We start from the raw sequence: 20208 nt of genomic DNA on the forward strand, positions 1-20208 counted from the left end.
TTCAACTAAATTTTTTATTTTACATCATCTTGTAATTAAGGGAGGGAAAAGTCATTGCACATGGCTGTTGACAAATTAAATAATAATAACCAAAAAGAAAAAACAAGGGAACCAGGAGTGCGGGCTCTTGATGAGACGACATTTGGACAGGAGAACCCAAAATGCCTTGAACGGTTATAAATAGGCCACATGACGATAGAAAGGCTGCATGCTACAAGCATAGAGAAAAGTAGGAGAAAGGAAAACAGTTAATTGTTGGAGGAGGGCGGCGGCTTCAAGCCTTGTAGTGCTAGCTGCTGCTGACACTAATAGGTTGATGGCGGGACAGTCGCGGAAATGGATGATATTGGTGGCCACCATATGGATTCAGGCATTCACCGGCACCAACTTCGATTTTTCAGCATACTCCTCGGATTTCAAATCTGTTCTTGGGATTTCTCAGGTGCAGCTGAATTACTTGGCCGTGGCTTCCGATCTTGGCAAGGCTTTTGGCTGGTCTTCTGGCCTGGCTTTGATGTATTTTCCCCTTTGGGTGGTGATGTTCATGGCTGCTTTCATGGGCCTCGCTGGTTATGGCACTCAGTGGCTTGTGATTAGGAGTATCATAACCTTGCCTTACTTCGTGGTATGCTCTCTCTCTCTCTCTCTCTCTCTCTCTCTCTCTCTCTCTCTCTCAAACGCACCCCTGATATTGGATGCATGCAGTACTACTTTGACAGAAATAGTACGTACCTTCAATTCATCAACCCTAGAACTGCTTAATTCTATGCTGCCAAGAACAATATAAACCAGTACTTAACACACACAGCCTTGATATCATTTATTTTCTAAGATTTTAGGAGTACTGCACTCCTTCTTCTTCTACTACTGTTCTTCTTATACTCTCTTTTAATTTTTCTGGTTTATGAGCTACTGTAGTATTTGTGGGATATCAAATTTTCTGACATTTTGCTGAAAACAGTACTGAGTGAGAAAGCGAGTTAGTTGAAATTGGTGGGGTTATACAGTTCTAGAGAAGTCGCGATCCGCAAATATATATTTAATCAAACTCGAAATTATTTTTCTTTCTTTCTTTTGGACTAAGAAATCCATACAATAGTCATAATTTCCCATGTAGCACCCTCTGCTGACGTGTCGAGCTACCAGCGTTTTATATTACCTTCACTTTATCTCTTTTTCTTTTTTTTAATTTCTTTGGTTGAAATTTGTGACAGTGATGTCAGCACCCAATATTATTATTCTGAATGTCTTTATTTTTGTGGATAAGAATAATATAGATCAGATGTTAAGGTTTGGTGGGATTTTTATAGCTACTTTTTTTTGGGTAGCTCGAGTCTTGGAATGGTAGTTAGGAACAAAGTTCGTGCGAGGTATGATCGATGCTGACAAAGTTGTTGTCGATGTTTATCAGTTTATGCTACTTTTAATTGCTGATCGGTATCAAGTCACTATTCTTTAAAAAGTACCCTCGTAAGCTGCATCCACAAATGTTATTCAGATTTTCAAAGTTTAAAAGATTATATAAAATTAAATTGATCATAATTTATTAAATTTATTTTATAATAAAAATAATTTTAAAATTTGACGTATTGTATTAAGTTATATTAATTATCTGTGTATTATTTTTTTTGTGATTAAAATATTTATCTTTCTTTTGGTTTTTAGATAGAGATCAGTTTGAGTTGCAATATTGATATTCAGTATTAATCTAGCTAGTTTATTCATATCATGGAGTGGGTCATGTTTTGAAGGACAGTTGCCTAAAGTTCCAAGAGTGGATGAATGGTAGCTGAAAATTGGAATTTTAATATCTACGTCAGCCCCTCGATGGGTTCTCCTAGATATATATATATATATATATATATATATAGTCGATCGTGCAGATCGATGCAAGATTTATTTATTTTTTGTTGTTTCGTTGAACTAAAAACAGGGAAAAAAAAAACATGTTTTTCCTTATAAAGTACTCCAATGTATGTAGCAGGCCTAATTCAGGCTTCGTTCCTTAAGTTGTCCATTCGTTTCTAAATATATGTGGATGCAACATTTTCCTTCTAAATATATATATATATATATATATGTATAGCATATGTACAAGGACAGCAGGCTTCATAATTAGCGAACTTCTCAATTAATAACTTCTGAATTTTTCCCTCTTGGGAAAAGAAAATCAATCAATCTCGATCTGATATTTAGCGAGACAAGAACTGATCATGATTATCATCATGTAATTGTACGTAGTTGTTGAGTTATTTTTCTTTTGATGATCATGATCATTGCTCTTGCTAGCTAGTACCTCATCAAATTTGTTTCTGCAGTAGTACTGCAGCTCTAGTTAGCTAGCATGCAGGAAGAATTTCATCAAATATGTGTTGAAATATTTTCAATCTCGATCGCATGCGTGATGCAGGTCTTTCTTCTGTGTTTGTTGGCCGGGTGTAGCATCTGCTGGTTCAACACCGTATGTTTTGTTCTTTGCAACCAAAACTTTCCTGCTAATCGACCCCTTGCAATCTCGCTCACAGTAAGCTTCAATGGTGTAAGTGCAGCCTTATACACTCTTGCTGCCAGTGCAATTGACTCCTCCTCTGATGCTATCTATCTTCTTTTAAATGCTCTCATTCCTCTGCTCACTTCTATTGTATCACTAATCCCAATTATCCGGCAACCGCCTCTGGATCCCCTTGGCCCCGACGCCGTTCGCAGGGACTCCCTTATATTTCTGTTCTTGAATTTCTTAGCAGTCATCACCGGCATTTACCTTCTTCTCTTTGGTTCCTCTACCACAAATACTACAGCAGCCCGTCTCCTTTTTAGTGGAGCCATTGCCCTCCTAATCTTCCCTTTGTGCATCCCTGGTGTTGTCTATGCTAAAGATTGGTTTCATCGCACCATTCATTCTAGCTTCCGCCTTCAAGGCTCTGCATTTGTTCTTGTTGATGCAGATGATCTTGAACTGCATAAAGAGCTTCTTTCCCGTCAAGGTAGTAGTATTGTCCCTCTTGGAATTGGATCGTTCGCCCCCCTTTTAAACGAAACTAGAACTGCGGATTTGATCACCAGCCAGCAGAAAGCTGGGGAAGTTCAATGGTGTTGTCAGAGACTAATATACAAGGATCGGTTGGCAATGCTCGGGGAAGAGCACCCAGCACGAATCCTAGTACAAAGGTTAGATTTTTGGCTATACTATCTTGCTTATTTTTGTGGAGGTACAATCGGACTTGTGTACAGTAACAATCTAGGACAAATAGCGCAGTCGCTGGGACAAAGTTCAGACACAACGACTCTTCTTACGCTCTATTCATCGTTCTCCTTCTTTGGCCGATTGCTTTCAGCTGCACCAGACTACATACGTGCGTAAGTAATGACAACTATTGCTTAACCAGTTGATTTTTCTTTATGTCAAAGTTTATTGACCTATTTCTTGATAGATGTTTGCTGGAATGATGCCGAAACCTTAAGAATATGCAGCATGCATGGCATATAATTAACATCCCCACCACTAATATTACCCGTGCAGGAAGTTTTATTTCGCAAGGACTGGATGGCTGGCCATTGCACTTTTGCCAACCCCAATTGCTTTCTTCTTGCTAGCAGCATCAGGCAGTGGGGAAGCACTGCGTGTAGGCACTGCACTGGTTGGCTTGAGTTCCGGATTCATATTTGCTGCTGCTGTATCAATTACATCAGAGCTGTTTGGACCCAACAGCGTAGGTGTCAACCACAACATTGTAATCACCAACATCCCAATCGGGTCTCTCGTATATGGCTGTCTTGCTGCTCTAGTTTATGATGCAAACATAAGCTCTGGTTTAGGGAACATAATGTCAGATTCGGATACAGTATGCATGGGAAGGCCGTGCTATTTCTTGACATTCGTTTGGTGGGGATGCATATCAGTTCTGGGACTTGCTTGTAGTGTGCTGTTGTTCTTAAGAACCAAACATGCTTATGAACTTTTTGAACAGAACCGGATCATATCAGCACAAGAATATGAGTAAATTTTGCTTGATTAGAGGCATGCACGTACTTACTATGGTTCAAGCAGACAGGTACGTATGAAAAGGCTCGAACCTGTACAGCTATTATAATCATCATAGTGTACTTGTATTTGGGTCCTTCAAAACAACACAAAACAAAAAATCAAAGAAAATTGTTTATCTATATATATATATGTTACTAAGCTGAGAGAGAGAGAGAGAGAGAGAGAGAGAGAGAGAGAGGTGGAAAGGGCCATTTGGGATATTAATGTTTATGCAGGATTAGACTTTTATGGTAGTGCCTGGGAATTAAGGTCCTGAGTGTCCATACCAGTTGGAGAAGTAATCTTTTAAGGTAATCTCCAAATCGCAGCAGTATGAAAGATACTTCCTTATGTATGATTTGGTGCATTTGGATGGTGCAGATTGACAGGAGTTATAACTTTATTCTTATGGGCATACGTTAATGATTTCAATGGAGCTAGTTTTCATCATTTTCTTATTTCTTATTCTTTTTATATAGCATTTAATGCCTAATATATGTGTTTTCTTTTGTATATTTATTGTGTAATTGGACTATGTACTCTAATTTTTTTATTCCATAGAATTTTATATTACCTGTAAAACATTAAAAAAATAAAATAAATAAAAAAGATGTCTTAGTTTGCTTGATCTGGAGTACAAATGCAGACTACAAAAAGAAAAGTCCAAGAAAGGGAATGTAATAAGTTAATAACCATTTTTTAAAAAGAGATTAAACCAATGCAAGATCACTTGAAACTGTGGAATCCATGAGTGAGAGATGCAAGTCTCATTTTTGTCAAGTTTTTCAATTGAATAACTTTATTAGAAGTTCTTCGTACCACACTCCATCTGCATAGCATAATACGATTTGTAAAATTTAAAATTTATCTTATAAATTAAATTATGCAATACAAGTAGTGTATGGAAATCCTTTAAAATGAATTTCTTAGAAAGAAAGCTGATGGATATTTTTTGGGAGTTCCTTTTGTTCTTTCTCTTTGGGTTTTGATTTGTTTTATTTTAATGGGAAACAAACAAATTTATTTTTTGTGTACTTGAAATTGCAGCATGAACACCAGGGGCTTCACCATTGGGAGTTGCAGAATCAGAGATGCAAATTCCACTTCTCTCGAGTTTTGTTAATTAGAGAGACAGATAGAGAGAACCAACCCTTAAAACGTGTTTAACATTCTTGGAATGTGGTGTAAACTCACGTTGAGAAATAATTGGAAAAATAATATGATTCCTTATAATATGGCATTCCCAATTTTGGATTATTCTTAAAGAGTACTGGAAGAATCATTTGTTTTCCCATCCTTATATATATTTAATATGAACTACATCTGGTTTTTCGAATTTTGCTTCTTTTTTTCTTTTCTTTTTTTATCATTTCAACAAGCGCAAAAATATATAGAAGAGAAAAAATCAAATATTAACAAAACTTGGTCAAATAGTATAGTAGCATAAAAGTAAATTTAAATCTGGCCCAACATTCAAATACATAATTTTCAAATTACTAAATATCGCTCAACTCAAAATCTCTTTATACGTAAGACTTATAACTTTTTTTTTAACTCAAAACCTCTTTATACACAAGACAAACAAACTTTCAACTTCCCATAAAATCATCTAATCTCATTAAAATTCAAACACATCTAAACTCATCTCAAGTAGGCTCCACAAAACTCACTCCACCATCTCAACTCACTACTATTAATAAAAAAACTCAATTCAGCTTAATATACAAACATAGCCTAAACCTAAAACTGCATACCTAATATTAATTCAGCTGCAGGTTGGCCTTCAGAGAACTTTTACAGAGCACCCAAAAAAAAAAAAAAACACATTTATAATACAGTAATCCTGATAATTCAAATCATTAAATAATGATTTATCGTCTCTTGTTTGAGATAATAAGCCACTCGATTGAACGAGCAACATTAACAAGTGCGACTTGAATTATGCAGTGTTATTGTGGATAACACTGAAATTATGCAATACTTTATCTTTCAAGAAAAAAAAAAAAAAAAAAAAAAAAAAAAAAAGATCCATCGAATTAGGCATAAGCACCCACACTAATATGTCCATCCTTTGGGAAGAAAGATGCATTTGCTTTGTGCATCGGTCAATCCAACAGACAATGCAAGATCACTGATACACTATGTAGATCTCTTACTGTCCACAGCTTCCTTGAGTTTTCTCCCCAGGGCGTATGCCAGAGGAGGAGGTACAGCATTTCCAATCTGCCTGTGCTTGTGTTGGATATTACCGGCAAACTGGTAGCTATCTGGGAAACCCTGCAGTGGATGGAGTTCTTGAGTAACTTGTTTGGATTGTAAATTTGTTAGCTCAACAAATCTTGTTATTATTGCCATGCATACATGTCCATATTCCCAAATAATTCTCAGAAGATTTACTAGGCTTAATTTCAGGGAGTAAAAGGTTTCTTCACTCACTTTCTTTTTCCTGGCTTGAGCATAGATCTTTGACTTTAATCACATCTTATAATTAATTCAAATAAACTTTAATTCATCAACATGATTTCATGCTCTTTTTTGAAACCCACGCTTCTAGTTTTTTTATCATGGCAATTAATGAGACCGAAGGAGATGGAATTCTTCTTACTTGCGATCGAGCACATTCACGAACTGTGAGGATCCTGTCCTGATCGGGGTGAAAACACATCCCCACCTTACCCATTGGTTGCGGGTCTGTGATGGAAGTTGGGAAGTTCCCTTCCCAATCCAACCTTCCAAACAGCCCCTTCCATTGATTGTGTCGCTTAGCTGTGTTAGGCAGGCACCATGGTATCAAATCAACAATTTGTCCGGTTGACAGTTTCACCTGCATTTTATTGAAATAGCATTTACAAAACTATTTAAGGCCAACACACACAAGCAGTAGGCCAATAACAACCTCAGAACTCCAGTAATTATGTTTGTACCTTTTCATCCGGAAGGTCATGCCAATCTGCACCAGGTCTCTTTGGAATTTTCTGACACCGAATGAGATTGAGCTCATTCATTTCTTTTGATATATGATCAGTCAAGACAGCCATATTCCCTCGAATTTTCTTTTGAAACCAAGAGGCAGGGTCATTTTCATACTGAGCAACAAAAATTCAGAAGTCAGGCAATCATATTTGCTCTGCTCAAGGCCAGTTATTAGTTAAAGGTATACAAAGATGGTATATTCCTACATTTCTTTTGGTATATTATATTAAATATACCTCTAAATTTATCTTAGCAGCACCATTCCCTACAGCTGGGAGATCACCAATTGTATCTCTTACAGTAATTGCACGGAAAGGGGCTCCATTTGCAGTACTTCGGACTGCAGCATACTGCAAATTTCCTGACAATGTTACTCTCAACTCCGGGGCAGCAAAGACATGCATTGGCTCTGGCCACTCTGGGAGCGTCTCTTCAGGGGAGGCTGCCCATATAAATGCACGTTTTCTTGACTGTGAAACACCATATGCTCCAGCTTCCAGAATACCAAACCTCACCTTAATACAAACAAAACCAACATCCATAAGATCCACACAGACGTGCAAATTACCCACATGCAAACAGACGCAAACATATACCACTCAAATATATATACATATTTGACATAATTGACTTATATTTTATGATATATATACATATATTATTTTTTTTATTGACACCGAGTGTCCGGAAACAACATCCTAACTAATCCTAGAGGTGTACAAACCCTTGATAAGGAGTTTCCCACAAGTGCACCTCAAGTAATTCAAAGAGAATCTTTCAATCCAATAGCCCCTAGAGATTATTTGCATACAGTGGGATTCAAACCTTGAACCTTAGTCCTTGGAGGAAGCATAACACCAAGACCAAAACCTTTACCACTTGAGCCAACCCCTAGGAGTTTATATATATATATATATATATATATATACATATATATAAATATATATATATATATATTATGCAGGATGGTCTATTTACATATCTATATATGTAAAACACAGATGAATGTATGTATGCTTAAACATTATACATCAGAAGTGATGCAATATCTACCTGATAACCCATCTCAAGGAGTGAGGAAAGAGTCAAACGAAATGTCTGTCCTTTATTGAAAGACACAAAGTTCCTCACGTTCTCTAGAAGGAAGTACTTTGGCCTAAAGTAATCAGCAAAGGATAAGAATGCCAAGATCATTTCGCACTGAACTTTACTCCAAGTGCTCTGATTGAACCTATTCATTCCCGAGAAACCCTGAAAGAAATGTGGCTTTCATTAAGTTTCTTGTTGATAAAGGCTCAAAGGTTTATTACATATCAACAGAAACTCGATAGGAGGAAAAGAAGCAAACATCTGCACAAACCTGACATGGAGGTCCACCATTGATGAAATCCACTTGCCCTGGAAGTGGCAAATCATTAATCTCTTTCTCACTAAGAGCTGCAGCTAACTCTGCAGCTTCTGAAGTTGAGATACAGTCATCGGCATCCCCACACTTCTCCATCACAGCCCTGTAGTACAAAAGAATGACAGGTCACTCCAAAATTATAGAATTGGGGTCAAAAGGAATTTTGTCAACACATTTGTTTACCTAAGAATCACGTTGCAGTTATTAATGAACATCACTGACTCTGGATGATTGAGTTTAAAGGCATCTCCAGCAGGTTCTTCATACTCAATTGCCCACTTGGTTAATGTGGCACCTGCATTGATGGATGACAATTAATGGGAAATCATGAGATGCTTTAATACAGCAATTGGAAGAAAAAATACATTAGAAAAAAAGAGATTGAGTTTACCAGACTGCTGCAATCCCTCTGACAAGCCACCACAACCAGCAAATATATCTAATGTTGCCAACCGATTCTCCCAAGATGCTTCTCTTTGTTTCTCATATTCTAAATCCTCTCCTTCTTTGCACTTGCCCTTTTTCTTTCTAGATGCAGCAACACCATCCGCATCCCCAGTTGAGTATCTTAGTTTAATATGAGCTGGCAACTGTCCCCAAGAAAGAGGAAGAAAATTTATACTCCAACAGAGTAAAGTTCTTTTTGTACATCAAGTAAATGGTCTGGTAATATTAATTGCAGAAGTTGAAACTATTTTGAAATCATAAAATAACACCATTTCCACGTATTGATCAAATTTGTAAATGAGATACAAGACGAGTGGAGAAATCCAGGTACCTGCTTGAGGGACCCTTTAGAAGGATCGTACATATATTCACAGAAGAAAATGTGTTGGGAGATGGCAGGAGCAACGCATGCCAGAACATCATACTTCTTTCGGACTTCACATTTACCTTCTATATTTTCGACAGCCATAACATGTGTTTCTTCACTGAAGTAGACCTGACAATTTGAACAATGAAAAATCCTTAAGAGAAAAGGCTACAAGAAATCAAGGATGGAAATGCAGGTGAATTCGTAGAACATTCACCAAGAAAATCAAAAAATGACCAAGAAACTCATAGAGGTATTCCATGTACTTCGAATAGCATGAGTTTCTTAAAGGAGCTCTTACTTCCTGAATGTCAGAGCAGTATGCCTTCTCAACTGAAATGTCTTCTGGTCTGAAAAATCTTCTAACTTTAACCTTCGTAGATTTGTCTTCAAGTCTTTTAGCTTCACGTGTGACAATAATCTCCAGCACTTGGCAAACGACATAAGGTTTCAAACCCACATTCCTTCCACTCTTGAAAGTTAGATGATCCAGACTTTCCACCGCAAAGTTATGGGGGCTGACATAGATATAATCATGAACAGAGTACTCAGTTCCCCTGTACACAAAACCAGTCTGACATGAATTTAATTTAAAAGTTTCCTCGTCCTTCTGTGCTTCTCTTATTTTGCAAGAGTGGCAAAAGCCTGACCCGAGACCCATAGTTTCATAGGGAAGACTAACAAAAGCACCTTTATCAGGATAATACGAGCTTTTACAGTAATATTCAAGTGGCAACCCCTTTCTCTTCCTCTCTTCTGCTTGTGCTTTATCAATTTTATCAGCATTAGCATTATCCTTCCTATGTTGATGCCCCCATGACACTAAGCGAACATCCACAACAACTGTCTGTTTAACATTCTCCAATCCCAGAGTCATGCACTCATTTGTCAGAAATAGCTCCCTCTCATTAGCAGCATTGCCAAGAACAGTCTGAGATCCTTGCTGCAAAATTCTTCCATGGAACATTTTGCTTCCATCTGATGCTTGAAACATGAATTCAACAAAATAGATCATGGGAAGGTCCAATGATTCGTTTGCTTCCATTAAAACAGCACCCCCAACAGCAATTGCATCACCATGAACAATGGCTTTTTTATAGCACACTTCACCAGTGGATGTTTTTCCAACAGGCTTCCCATCCCAGCTTATTTCCTTATTCATAGAGCATAATTTAGTTGTTCTTGAGACTGTAAGAGGTTTCTGAGTTCCCTCTGAAAATAATAACTTATTCTCTTCACGATCATCTTCTTCATTTTCCTCTTGCTCCTCAACGTCCTCCTCGTCTTTCAAATCACAAGTAGTTTCTTCAGGTAGATCATCTGGTGAGTAATTTGAATAGTACTCCCCCCAAATTCTGTTTATTAGTCTAGTTGTTGTAGCCTGCATAACCTTCCTCTTGGATTGCACAGGTGCCATTGCTGCTCTTGGATTCAAATTTGATTCACTCTTTTGCAATACCTTTTTCTTCTTCAATAACCATTTAGTATGATGTCTCTCCTCCATTTTCTTTGTAAGACCAATCACAAATGCACACCTTTTAATCTTCTCATCTGGAAATTCTGCAAATAGCTGCAGTATTATCTGTCCATGAACAACTACATATCTTTCAACAGCTGCTGGATCAGAAGAAACGTATGCCCAATGGTCCTTCTTGAACTCAGACAGTCTCTTGATGACATCTGCAAAAGAAAGTCGAGCAACTCGGCTTTGTTCCTTCAATAATGTGATGATACTTACAGCAAGCCTGGCTGTTCTCAAAACTGGTTCATACCAACGAGCATACTGCTCTGATGGCTTACCAAGTCGATACCTAATGAAGATCAGAGAAATCAGACACACATCATTGACATATATTTCATGTTATTTTGAATTCCTTTTCCTTTAATTTTTCCCCTGATTGGGAACAAAGCCAGAAAGCTATTCCTAAATCCTCAAAATGTGCATAGATATTCATGAATAGCCCATTAATTTTTTGATAAGTATGAATATCCCATTAATTGTAGCAAAGCAGTTATATAATTACACATACTTGCAACATCAACACAACCTTTAGCATGAAATAATTTCCACATCCATAATCATTCGTGAGTGTATCTCACTAGTTTATTAAAATTCCAAACTACATGTGCACACACACACCCACAGAATTAATCTTCAGTCAGTAACTTATAAAGCAAAAGATATGCAGTAGCTGGAAATTATCCCCACTGTTTAGTCAGAGAAAAGATGCATCGTACCAGGCCATGTCTGTACGGATTGAAATGAAAACCATTGATGACCCAAATTCAATCATCCATTCCTTTATTGCGCTTAAATAAATTGGAATCCCATCAGCATCCTGTGCTCTTGAACCACATGAAGAAGACTGACCAGGATTGGCATCAAGACAAAATCCACTTCCATCATCAGAAGTCATAACCCCTGACCCAAAGATGGTGACATCAATATCTGTACACGGTTTCATTGGAAGAAGTTCCAAGGAAATTAACCTGGAGTCTGAATTGTAGAGTGACCAATTATGAAGCATGCTTCGAGGAAGTTCATCAGTGTAACATATCATATCACCATCAAAGACTATGAACTCATCAGTTTCTTCTACAGAGTTCTTGTAATAAGCAGGTAGAGGGTAGTCATTGGCAATTTCATCTTCATTAATTTTTATGTAGAATTTGTTCGACGTATGGGACAAACCCTGACTTTTCTTCTGCTTCATTGATTGCCAGTTCTCTTCTTCCTGCAAGAGTCTTGCTAACTTTAAATCTTCATTTTCCTCCACTGCAGATTTGGATGAACCAGATTTATTTTTTTTATCTTCATCTCCTACTTTTGAACCAATTGTTAAACTCCCACCTGTAGTTGGCACTTTTGCTTGAATAAAGCTTCCACGCTTGCTACTTTCATCTCTCAAGGCAGCAAGAACAGGCATCTCTGCAAATATCAGATCATTCTTCTTCGATGTCTCATCCAAACCAACCAATTGATTATAGATAAACTCACCCTGAGAAATGACAAAGTCCTTGATAGATGTTGCATAAGAAAAATGCTTGCTTCCACTCATTGAACGAACAACTCCAGCAAGCAACTCGTCTAGACTGGAATCAGAGTTCCCTCCAGAAGACCTTGGCAGCTTTTTGTAAACCTCGACACAAGCGCGTGCCTTTTCGAAGAAATGATCAAAAAATTTCTTGTAGCTACTTGCTGGTTTAAGGCAATCATAATCGGCAATGTCAGTTGAAAGCCATACCACTGGAGAACCATCTTCGTAACCAGAGATATTCCATGACTCTATCCGTCCAAAGCCTTCACATCTGACACCCTTTTCCTTTTCCTTTTCCTTTTCCAAACTTGCTTCAAAAGGCAATATAAGACCTGAGATGTACATGTCATCAACTTCCAACATCTCAAGGGGCTGTGGAGCGCCATTTTCATCATGCAAGACAAAATCAGTTAATCTTCTATTTGGGCGTCCATCATCTTGTCTAGAAGTCAAGCGTACAGCTAGAAGCTCTTCATCAGCAAATTGATCCTTCTTTGTCTCAACAACACAAGACTTCTCGCATATACGAATAGATCGCTCCTTGAAATCTCTACATGCAGAAGCTCGCTTCGGCATCTTCCTAGAACCAGTTGACTCTTCACTACCCTGAGACACATTTCGCTTCTTTTCTTTTTGGCTAGTTGTCGCCACCTTTTTAGTGCTAGAAATAGTGCTCTTTTTTTTCTTCATTCCTGAGACAAAATATTACAAAATTCCGTTGAAGAAAGACACCTTATCAACCAAAAGGGTGCACCTTCTTTTTTTGTCAAGTGCTGAAAGGGCACAGCTATAAAGTAAATTCAAACCAGATGTCTTAGAGCATTGGCATTGGATTATCAACCAACTTGGGAATTTTTTACGTCCAACAACATCACAATGTCTAACACCATGACCATGCTGCTTTATTTAGCAAACAACTCAATTATTAAAGTGCCTCAATTAATTATATGTGCATGCATTTGATTGCGCGTAAAGAAGACTCACATTGATATTACCATCTAACCAAACCAAAAGAAGACCCGAGGTAGACACATAAGAGCAAACCATATCGAACAGAATTCATGAATTCAATTGTACTTAAGGAAGATCCAAGATAGACACACCTTGGCTCTTGGTATTGCAGCAGCCCTAAACACCCAAAATCCTAAATTTAGACAAAAATTTATCAAGTAAAGCAACATCTAGCTTTACATTTCAACCTAATTACCCAGCCACAAGTTATCTGTCCTAAAGAAATTATAGATACTAAGCATGAAAATGTCGCAATCAGGAGCGGACCCATTGGTTTTTCCTTGTAACATTCCCAGAGGAAACGGAAAAGTTAACTAAACAAACACGCTACCGCGTTCTACGTTTTTTTTTTCTTTTTCTCTTCCCCTCAATTAGCGAGCAAGCTCAACAATTCATCATATATTGATTCTTCAACAGACACGCGGTCAGAGCACCAGGCTGGGCTCCTCCCACTGCTTGGGAGCTGACCATCAAAAGTTGAAAGCGTAAACGCAAGTATACAAACTCGTAAACTAAATAAAAAGTAAACGTAGATAATATACAAAAACGGAAAAACACCCACTTTCAACTTGCCCAGATAACTTACCCCTCAATACGCAGCTTATCTATTGGCTTATTAAGGTCCTCCGTTTCCTTAACCTCTGACTTTGATGGAGAATCAACAATAGTATGTGATGTGCACAACTCAAAATAACAAAATGGGGTCATTTACCTTGCCCGGGTAACCAATTCTTAGAAACTTAGATAAAGAATTCCATACTTAAAAATTAAAAGTCGTAGATAATTTGTTTGATAAGTATAAATTAAAATTCGTAGACAGGTCAAACTTCAAAATTCCCTAATCTTCCAAAAGTCAAAAACCCAGAGAATGTTCATAAGCACAGTCCAAAAACAATAGAGTCGAGTCTCAGTGAGGTATGGAGGAGGCGAGCGACGGCCTTGCCTGAGGAATTTTTGGCCTTCTGAGCATCCAAGCCTCCCAATCCGGTCTTCTGCTCCTGCTCTTTTATTGCCATGAAGGGGCTCCCGGACTCATCGACGGCCAGCGCCATTTCCCTCCTACTTCGATGTCACTCTTCTCTGCTCTCCGGTACCAAGAACGAAAATCAGAAAGAGAGTGATCAATGCACGACGGTTGTGACGACTGAGTCTAGGAAGAGACAAAGAAGAAGCTTCAAGAGGAACGTAGACTGCAGACGAGGGGGGTTTACTGGCTCGCTCTCGTTCTTCTCCAAAGCCCTAAGATTTGGGTTCAGCGAGAAGGCCAGATGTTGGGCGTCGGCGTCGGCGTTGGCGTGAAAGATTGTAATACTCTCTATGAACTGTGTTAGTGTGAAGAGAAAGTGCGGGAAAATATATGGGAACAATTTGTCAAATTTTGCCTACAAAAATTGAGAGGGAAACTGAAATTCTTTGCAATAAACTAAGCATTTGTACGGATTCTAATTGGGCCTTGTGCTTGAAAACCATTGTTTTACAAAAATTCGTATACATTTTTGTTTAGTTTTCTCACTTTTGAAATATATGCCAACAGCCCTCTATATATATATATATATATATAATTTCTGTATAGAATTATATTTTAGAAGCTCCCCCATTGTCAATTAAATGTCTGATGTAACAACTTCATCATGAACATCTTCCATACTGTTATGGTAGACCTGTAATTTGAGAAAGATGATCATTACCGAGGTGCTTGTTATAAAGTACTTGTACTTACAAGCCGATGTGGAGAAGATATTTTCTCAAATTGTTGATATGGTGGAATTTGATTCACAAAATATATGATTTTTAAATATTTTTATAGAGATACTTGTTACAGAGTACTTGTACTTACAAGCTAAAATACATAACATATTCTCTGGCACGGTTGATAGAGCAAGATTTGATTTACAAAAAAAAATTGATTCTTAAATATTTTTTACAAATCAAGTTGTGCTCCTTTGTTGTCAATTCAATGTGTGATGCAACAACAATTGCAACATGAAACCCTTCCATACTGTTATAGCATATCTGTAATTTGAAAAAGATTGTCATTACAGAAGTACTCGTTACAGAGTACTCATACTTGCAAGTCGATGTAAAGAAGATATATTCTCACACTATTGATATGGTAAGATTTGATTTGTAAAATATAAGATTTTTAATTTTTTTTTATAGAAATGCTCATTACAGAGTACTTGTACTTACAAACTAGTATAGAGAACATACTCTCACACTATTGATGCAGCAAGATTTGATTCACAACAAATTTGATTCTTAAATATTTTTTACAAATCAAGTCATGCTCCTTTGTCGTCAATTTAATGTCTGATGCAGCAACAACTGCAACATAAAGCCCTTCCATATTGTTATAGCATATCTATAATTTGATAAAGATTGTTAATATAGAGGTGCTAGTTATAAAGTACTTATACTTGCAAGCCGACGTAAAGAAGATATTTTCTCATACTATTGATATAGTAAGATTTGATTTATAAAATATATGATTTTTAAATTTTCTTACAGAGATACTCATCATATAGTACTTGTACTTATAAGCTGATATAGAGAACATACTCTCAGAGTCTCTTACACTGTTGATGTAGCAAGATTCGATTTACAACAAACTTGATTCTTAAATATTTTTTACAAATCAAGTCGTGCTCCTTCATCATCAATTCAATGTCTAATATAGCAACAACTACAACACCTTTCATATTGTTATAGCATATCTTTAATTTGAGAAAGATTGTGAATACAGATGTGCTTGTTACATAGCACTTATACTCGCAAGGTAAAGAAGATATTTTCTCACTCTGCTAACATAATAAGACTTGATTCACAAAATATATGATTTTTAGATTTTTTTTTTTTTTTTTTTACGGAGTACTTGTATTTACAAGTTGGTATAGGGAACATACTCTCTCACACTAAGGCCTGATCACCAACAATGTCGGAGTCGAAATACCCTACTTGTTATAGCATATCTTTAATTTGAGAAAGATTGTCAATACAGATGTGCTCGTTACATAGTACTTATACTCGCAAGGTAAAGAATATATGTTCTCACTCTGCTAACATAATAAGACTTGATTCACAAAATATATGATTTTTAGATTTTTTTATTTTTATTTTTACGGAGTACTTGTATTTACAAGTTGGTATATGGAACATACTCTCTCACACTAAGGCCTGAGCACCAACAATGTCGGAATCGGAATACCCTACCTTTGTCTCTGAACGTTGAATTCAACTCCAATTCGCATAGCCTCCAATTTGGCTCTGACTTGTCGGAGCTCATTACAAAGCACTTTTGCTTGCAAGCCAACATGGAAAACTCACTATCTGCATAGTTGATACGGCAAGATCTGATTTTTAATTATTTTTTTATTTTTTTATTCTTTACAAATCAAGTCATGATATGAAGTGTACATTCTCCACCCTAGAATATAAGTAGAATTTTTCTAACACCAATATTTCCCAATCGGGGTTGGAGACTGCAACTTTGAATACATGATTAATGGAGCTCCATCAATTGGATTGAATTGGAACATATATAACTGCCTACAGAATTCTAAGCTATATCCATTGAGCAAAAATGGAGTTGCATATTGTAGAAACAAAATCTGAGGTAATTTTTTATTGAAAAATACTCTAACTACAAAGAGATAATATAAAAATAATCTCACAAACTAACGTGATTTGATGTGATTCATCAAATTATAAAATTATTTTTATTGTAAAGTAAATATAACGGATCATATAAATGCACGTAAATTTGTGTTATTGCTTTTACATAATTTATTTGTGAGTATAGCAGTACTTATTTTATTTGGTAGAGCATGACAATAACTCAAAGTTATTTTTTGAGATTTTCTTTTCTTTTAGTCTTTTCCTAAGATATTGTACATTGTATCTAAGTCAAGGTTTTTTGGGTATATATCTTTTTCTCCATTCAAGTTCTATGGGTATTCTTATCAATTTTATTTTAGTTTGAGAGCATTCCAAGCCCAGCCTACATATAGAAATGATTTTGTGTGTATGTTTTTTTTTTATTTCCATAAAAGTTCAAGCCTTTAATTCTTTAAAGAAGAGTTTCTTATTGTGGACTATTGCGTATCTCTAGGTTTATTTTCATTGAATGAGGTCATGTTAATTTCCTACTCTGTCGTTTGTCGTAATATCATTACAGGAGAAATAGTTATTTGTGGCGAGCAAAATTGTCACCAATAGTGTGTTTTTCTTACTACGAATAAGCAATTTCTGCGAAAAGGTCGCCGCTAGTTGTTCCATATAATGAGCCATAAAATAATTTTTGACAACCGCTTCATATTTGGTCCGCATTGTTTGTAAGTAAGAATCTCGCCGCAAATAGTGAACATATGAAAACTCTAGCTAAATTTAGATATATATTCCAAAAGTATTAGATTACAATTGGAATTCCTTAAAGCCATTATAAAAATTAATAAAAAAAATTTAAATCTTATAAATCAAGTTATACAATTTAAATGATAAACAATTTAAATATTATAAATCAAATCATACAATTTAAATGATATAAATAGTATACTTTATACATGCCCAGCTTGAGAATAAAATAACTATTTATCTTTGTCGAAGACTTGTACGAGAGCCTCGTCTCGAGCTCTTTTGCCTATGATCTTGCTCATATTGACAAGGGATATTACAGTGAGATAATGAGATTCACTCTTCTGAATTACTTCCGTATGGAATTCCAGTTCTTTGGGATGGAAAGAAAACAATGGAGCAAGCTGCAGTTATTGTGAAACTTGCTATGTCTAAGATTACAAATCAAAATGGTTATGTCAAATTAATGCAATATATATTCCAAAAGAAAGGAGAAACGGCAAAAAGAGAAAAGGCAAGGAATTCTATAGCTAGCTGCTAGCTTATGAATAGCTACAAAATGTTTCATCTTTTATGCAGAGGAATAGCCTCTCATATGCCAATGACATCTTACGTGCAGTAAACATGGAAGCTGCATATTCCCGGCATGCCTTTCCCCTCTGCGCTAGCCTTTTCGAGCCTTCTCCGACCACTGTTTCCAGCACCTCCAATAATGACTCCACGTTTGGAGCAAACATGTGACCGTATTCATCATCAACAACAATGCTACCTTTGATGCTGGGAAACCTCGAAGCAATCAAAGGTTTCCCACTCATCATGGCCTCCATTAGAGTCAGATCAAGACCTTGGGGTCTAAGTGTGGGATTTACAAAGACATCAATGGCATTATAGAAAGCTCTCAGTTTTGATGGATTCATGGACCCCAAAACTAGGACTTGGGACCCCAAATCCTTGTACCTTTGCTCCCATGGTCCGGATCCAGCAACAATCAAATAGACACCAGGGTGATTTGTTATGAGCTTAGAGAATGCTTCGAAAAGTAGGGGATGGCCTTTGTCTTTCACTAATCTTCCAGCCACACCAAGTACTAAACTTGCATTATCTGGGATCCCAATTTTAGATCTGAACTCTTGGCCTAGTTTGATATCCTTTCCAAACTTATCATCATCAACACCATTGAGAATGACATGGACTCTTTTGATAGGGATTTGATACACATCTCTAAGCATTTCACCACAGCTGTCACTAATGGCAATATGATGGGCATAGTTCTTGAAAAACCTTATCTCATTCAGTACCTTTGGGACTACCCCCTGTATGCTTTTGTTGAAAGCTGGAGATATGGGCTCCTTTGGTTTACGAGTTAAGTCTTGGAAGATATCAGATTGTAAGCTCTCAAGGGCTATGCCATGCCATGAAACTGCTAGGTTTTGAAGCTGACGGGCAATCCAGTGAGGAAGTGCAACGCTTTCCGAGTGAATAACATCGAATGGTTGGCGTTGGTTCTCTTCCAAAAACTGTTCCCAAGCTTTGTTGTAGCGCCACTGGCCTGGTTCGCCTTCATGGAAATGGATGTAGGGCGAAGAAGATGGATTCCCAGGCATAGGAAAATTTCCTTTAGGAGGAGGGGAAGTGAAGACATGAACTTGATGACCACGACGAGCCAGAGCAGTGTGCAGGGTATGCGCATGGCGCTCCATGCCGCCGGGGGTTGTGCCAATGGGCCACTTGCGAGAAAACACAGCAATTTTGAGAGGAATAGGAGGAGGATGGCCTTCAATGAACGGAAGACGGTTCCATGCAAACAGGGCAGTCCGGAGATCGCCGGACCAGGTGTTGACATGGGTGGCAAAGGAGTTGCAGATGGAGGTGGTGGTAGGGGCGTGTAGCAGAAAAAGGGCTGGGATGGTGAAGAGAACTACGAAGAAAAGGGTGGTGCATAGATAGGATTGAGAAGGGGAAATGGGTTTCTTAGCTCTGTTGTTGAATGCCATTCTTGGAGGATTCTGAAACTGAGAAATGGACAATTTTGTTCTAATCCTCCCTTTGAATAATGGTTAAGAGAAAAGTGGGAGGCAGGTTTTGTGGGGGGAGTTAGGCACGCACTGAGGCACCCAAGAAATGCGTTTCTCACACCTCTATGGAAAAGAAAAAAGGTGGATTCATGTGCCAAAAAGGCCCTTATTTATTCTATAAAGTTATCTGAACGTTTCATTACATGAAAGACTCTTATGACTGAAGATCTTTTATCGTCCCCTTTTCAGGTCTTGCACTGTATCAATGGCTACCAAGAGTACAAGAATTACGAACCTTTCGATTCCAAGGGCGATTCGTTTGATCGTTTATACTTGTTTCTAGTCTTTTCAAAGTTTAAAACGGTGTGCCGAGCAGTCTACTCGGCCGGGTTAGGCAAAGCAATCTGTGCAGATCTAAAAGGAGAACAAAGTCAACCATTGCGTTGAGGTATGATTAAAGAAAGAAGACGATTTTCTATGCAACGCAGTTGATTTTTGACTTGGAATATGTCCATATTTGTCACATTTTCTATTCTTTAGGCAGGATTTTGGTGACAGGTGTGAAGCCTTTCTTAATT

At 37.3% G+C, this 20208-nt stretch overlaps 3 protein-coding genes across 5 annotated transcripts; 1 reads left to right on the forward strand and 2 right to left on the reverse strand.

Moving 5' to 3' along the window:
* Positions 1-183: 183 nt before the first annotated feature.
* Positions 184-5281, forward strand: LOC122289137 (protein NUCLEAR FUSION DEFECTIVE 4-like). Of its 2 annotated transcripts, XR_006236122.1 has the most exons (4): positions 184-625; positions 2411-3357; positions 3521-4052; positions 5072-5281. XR_006236122.1 is itself a non-coding variant. In XM_043096090.1 (3 exons), exons 1-3 carry the CDS (start codon positions 317-319, stop codon positions 3999-4001), a joined length of 1737 nt encoding a protein of 578 aa, XP_042952024.1. In that variant the 5' UTR covers positions 184-316; the 3' UTR covers positions 4002-4482. The 2 variants fall into 2 exon arrangements, 1 of the variants encoding a protein (XP_042952024.1); XM_043096090.1 differs by lacking the exon at positions 5072-5281 and having other exon boundaries at positions 3521-4482.
* Positions 5282-5857: 576 nt separating this feature from the next.
* On the reverse strand, positions 5858-14718 carry LOC122289136 (DNA (cytosine-5)-methyltransferase 1-like). 2 transcript variants are annotated; one of them, XM_043096088.1, is made up of 12 exons: positions 14209-14718; positions 11455-12946; positions 9518-11027; positions 9181-9345; positions 8794-8992; positions 8586-8697; positions 8358-8505; positions 8051-8248; positions 7234-7512; positions 6949-7110; positions 6630-6848; positions 5858-6301 (listed from the first exon to the last, which is right to left on the reverse strand). In XM_043096088.1, the coding sequence occupies exons 1-12, from the start codon at positions 14315-14317 to the stop codon at positions 6164-6166; spliced, it is 4731 nt and encodes a 1576-aa protein (XP_042952022.1). In that variant the 5' UTR covers positions 14318-14718; the 3' UTR covers positions 5858-6163. The 2 variants fall into 2 exon arrangements, with proteins under 2 accessions (XP_042952022.1, XP_042952023.1); XM_043096089.1 differs by having other exon boundaries at positions 13852-14718.
* A 3054-nt stretch (positions 14719-17772) lies between these two features.
* LOC122289415 lies at positions 17773-19856 on the reverse strand. The gene has a single exon (XM_043096384.1). It carries the CDS (start codon positions 19607-19609, stop codon positions 18158-18160), a length of 1452 nt encoding a protein of 483 aa, XP_042952318.1. The 5' UTR covers positions 19610-19856; the 3' UTR covers positions 17773-18157.
* Positions 19857-20208: the final 352 nt, after the last annotated feature.

The sequence above is a fragment of the Carya illinoinensis genome, chromosome 12 (assembly GCF_018687715.1).
Source record: "Carya illinoinensis cultivar Pawnee chromosome 12, C.illinoinensisPawnee_v1, whole genome shotgun sequence".
Lineage (NCBI taxonomy): Eukaryota > Viridiplantae > Streptophyta > Magnoliopsida > Fagales > Juglandaceae > Carya > Carya illinoinensis.

What these genes read in the sequence shown, in the direction of transcription:
- LOC122289415 (XM_043096384.1), bottom strand. Translation starts at nt 19,609, where the DNA reads ATGGCATTCAACAACAGAGCTAAGAAACCCATTTCCCCTTCTCAATCC.
- LOC122289137 (XM_043096090.1), top strand. Translation starts at nt 317, where the DNA reads ATGGCGGGACAGTCGCGGAAATGGATGATATTGGTGGCCACCATATGG. An exon ending in TAACCTTGCCTTACTTCGTG is followed by an intron (nt 626 to 2,410) that starts GTATGCTCTCTC and finishes TGCGTGATGCAG; the next exon opens with GTCTTTCTTCTGTGTTTGTT. An exon ending in GCACCAGACTACATACGTGC is followed by an intron (nt 3,358 to 3,520) that starts GTAAGTAATGAC and finishes TTACCCGTGCAG; the next exon opens with GAAGTTTTATTTCGCAAGGA.
- LOC122289136 (XM_043096088.1), bottom strand. Translation starts at nt 14,317, where the DNA reads ATGGCGCTGGCCGTCGATGAGTCCGGGAGCCCCTTCATGGCAATAAAA. An exon ending in ACTGCTCTGACATTCAGGAA is followed by an intron (nt 9,346 to 9,517) that starts GTAAGAGCTCCT and finishes TCAAATTGTCAG; the next exon opens with GTCTACTTCAGTGAAGAAAC. An exon ending in ATGACCTTCCGGATGAAAAG is followed by an intron (nt 6,849 to 6,948) that starts GTACAAACATAA and finishes AATAAAATGCAG; the next exon opens with GTGAAACTGTCAACCGGACA.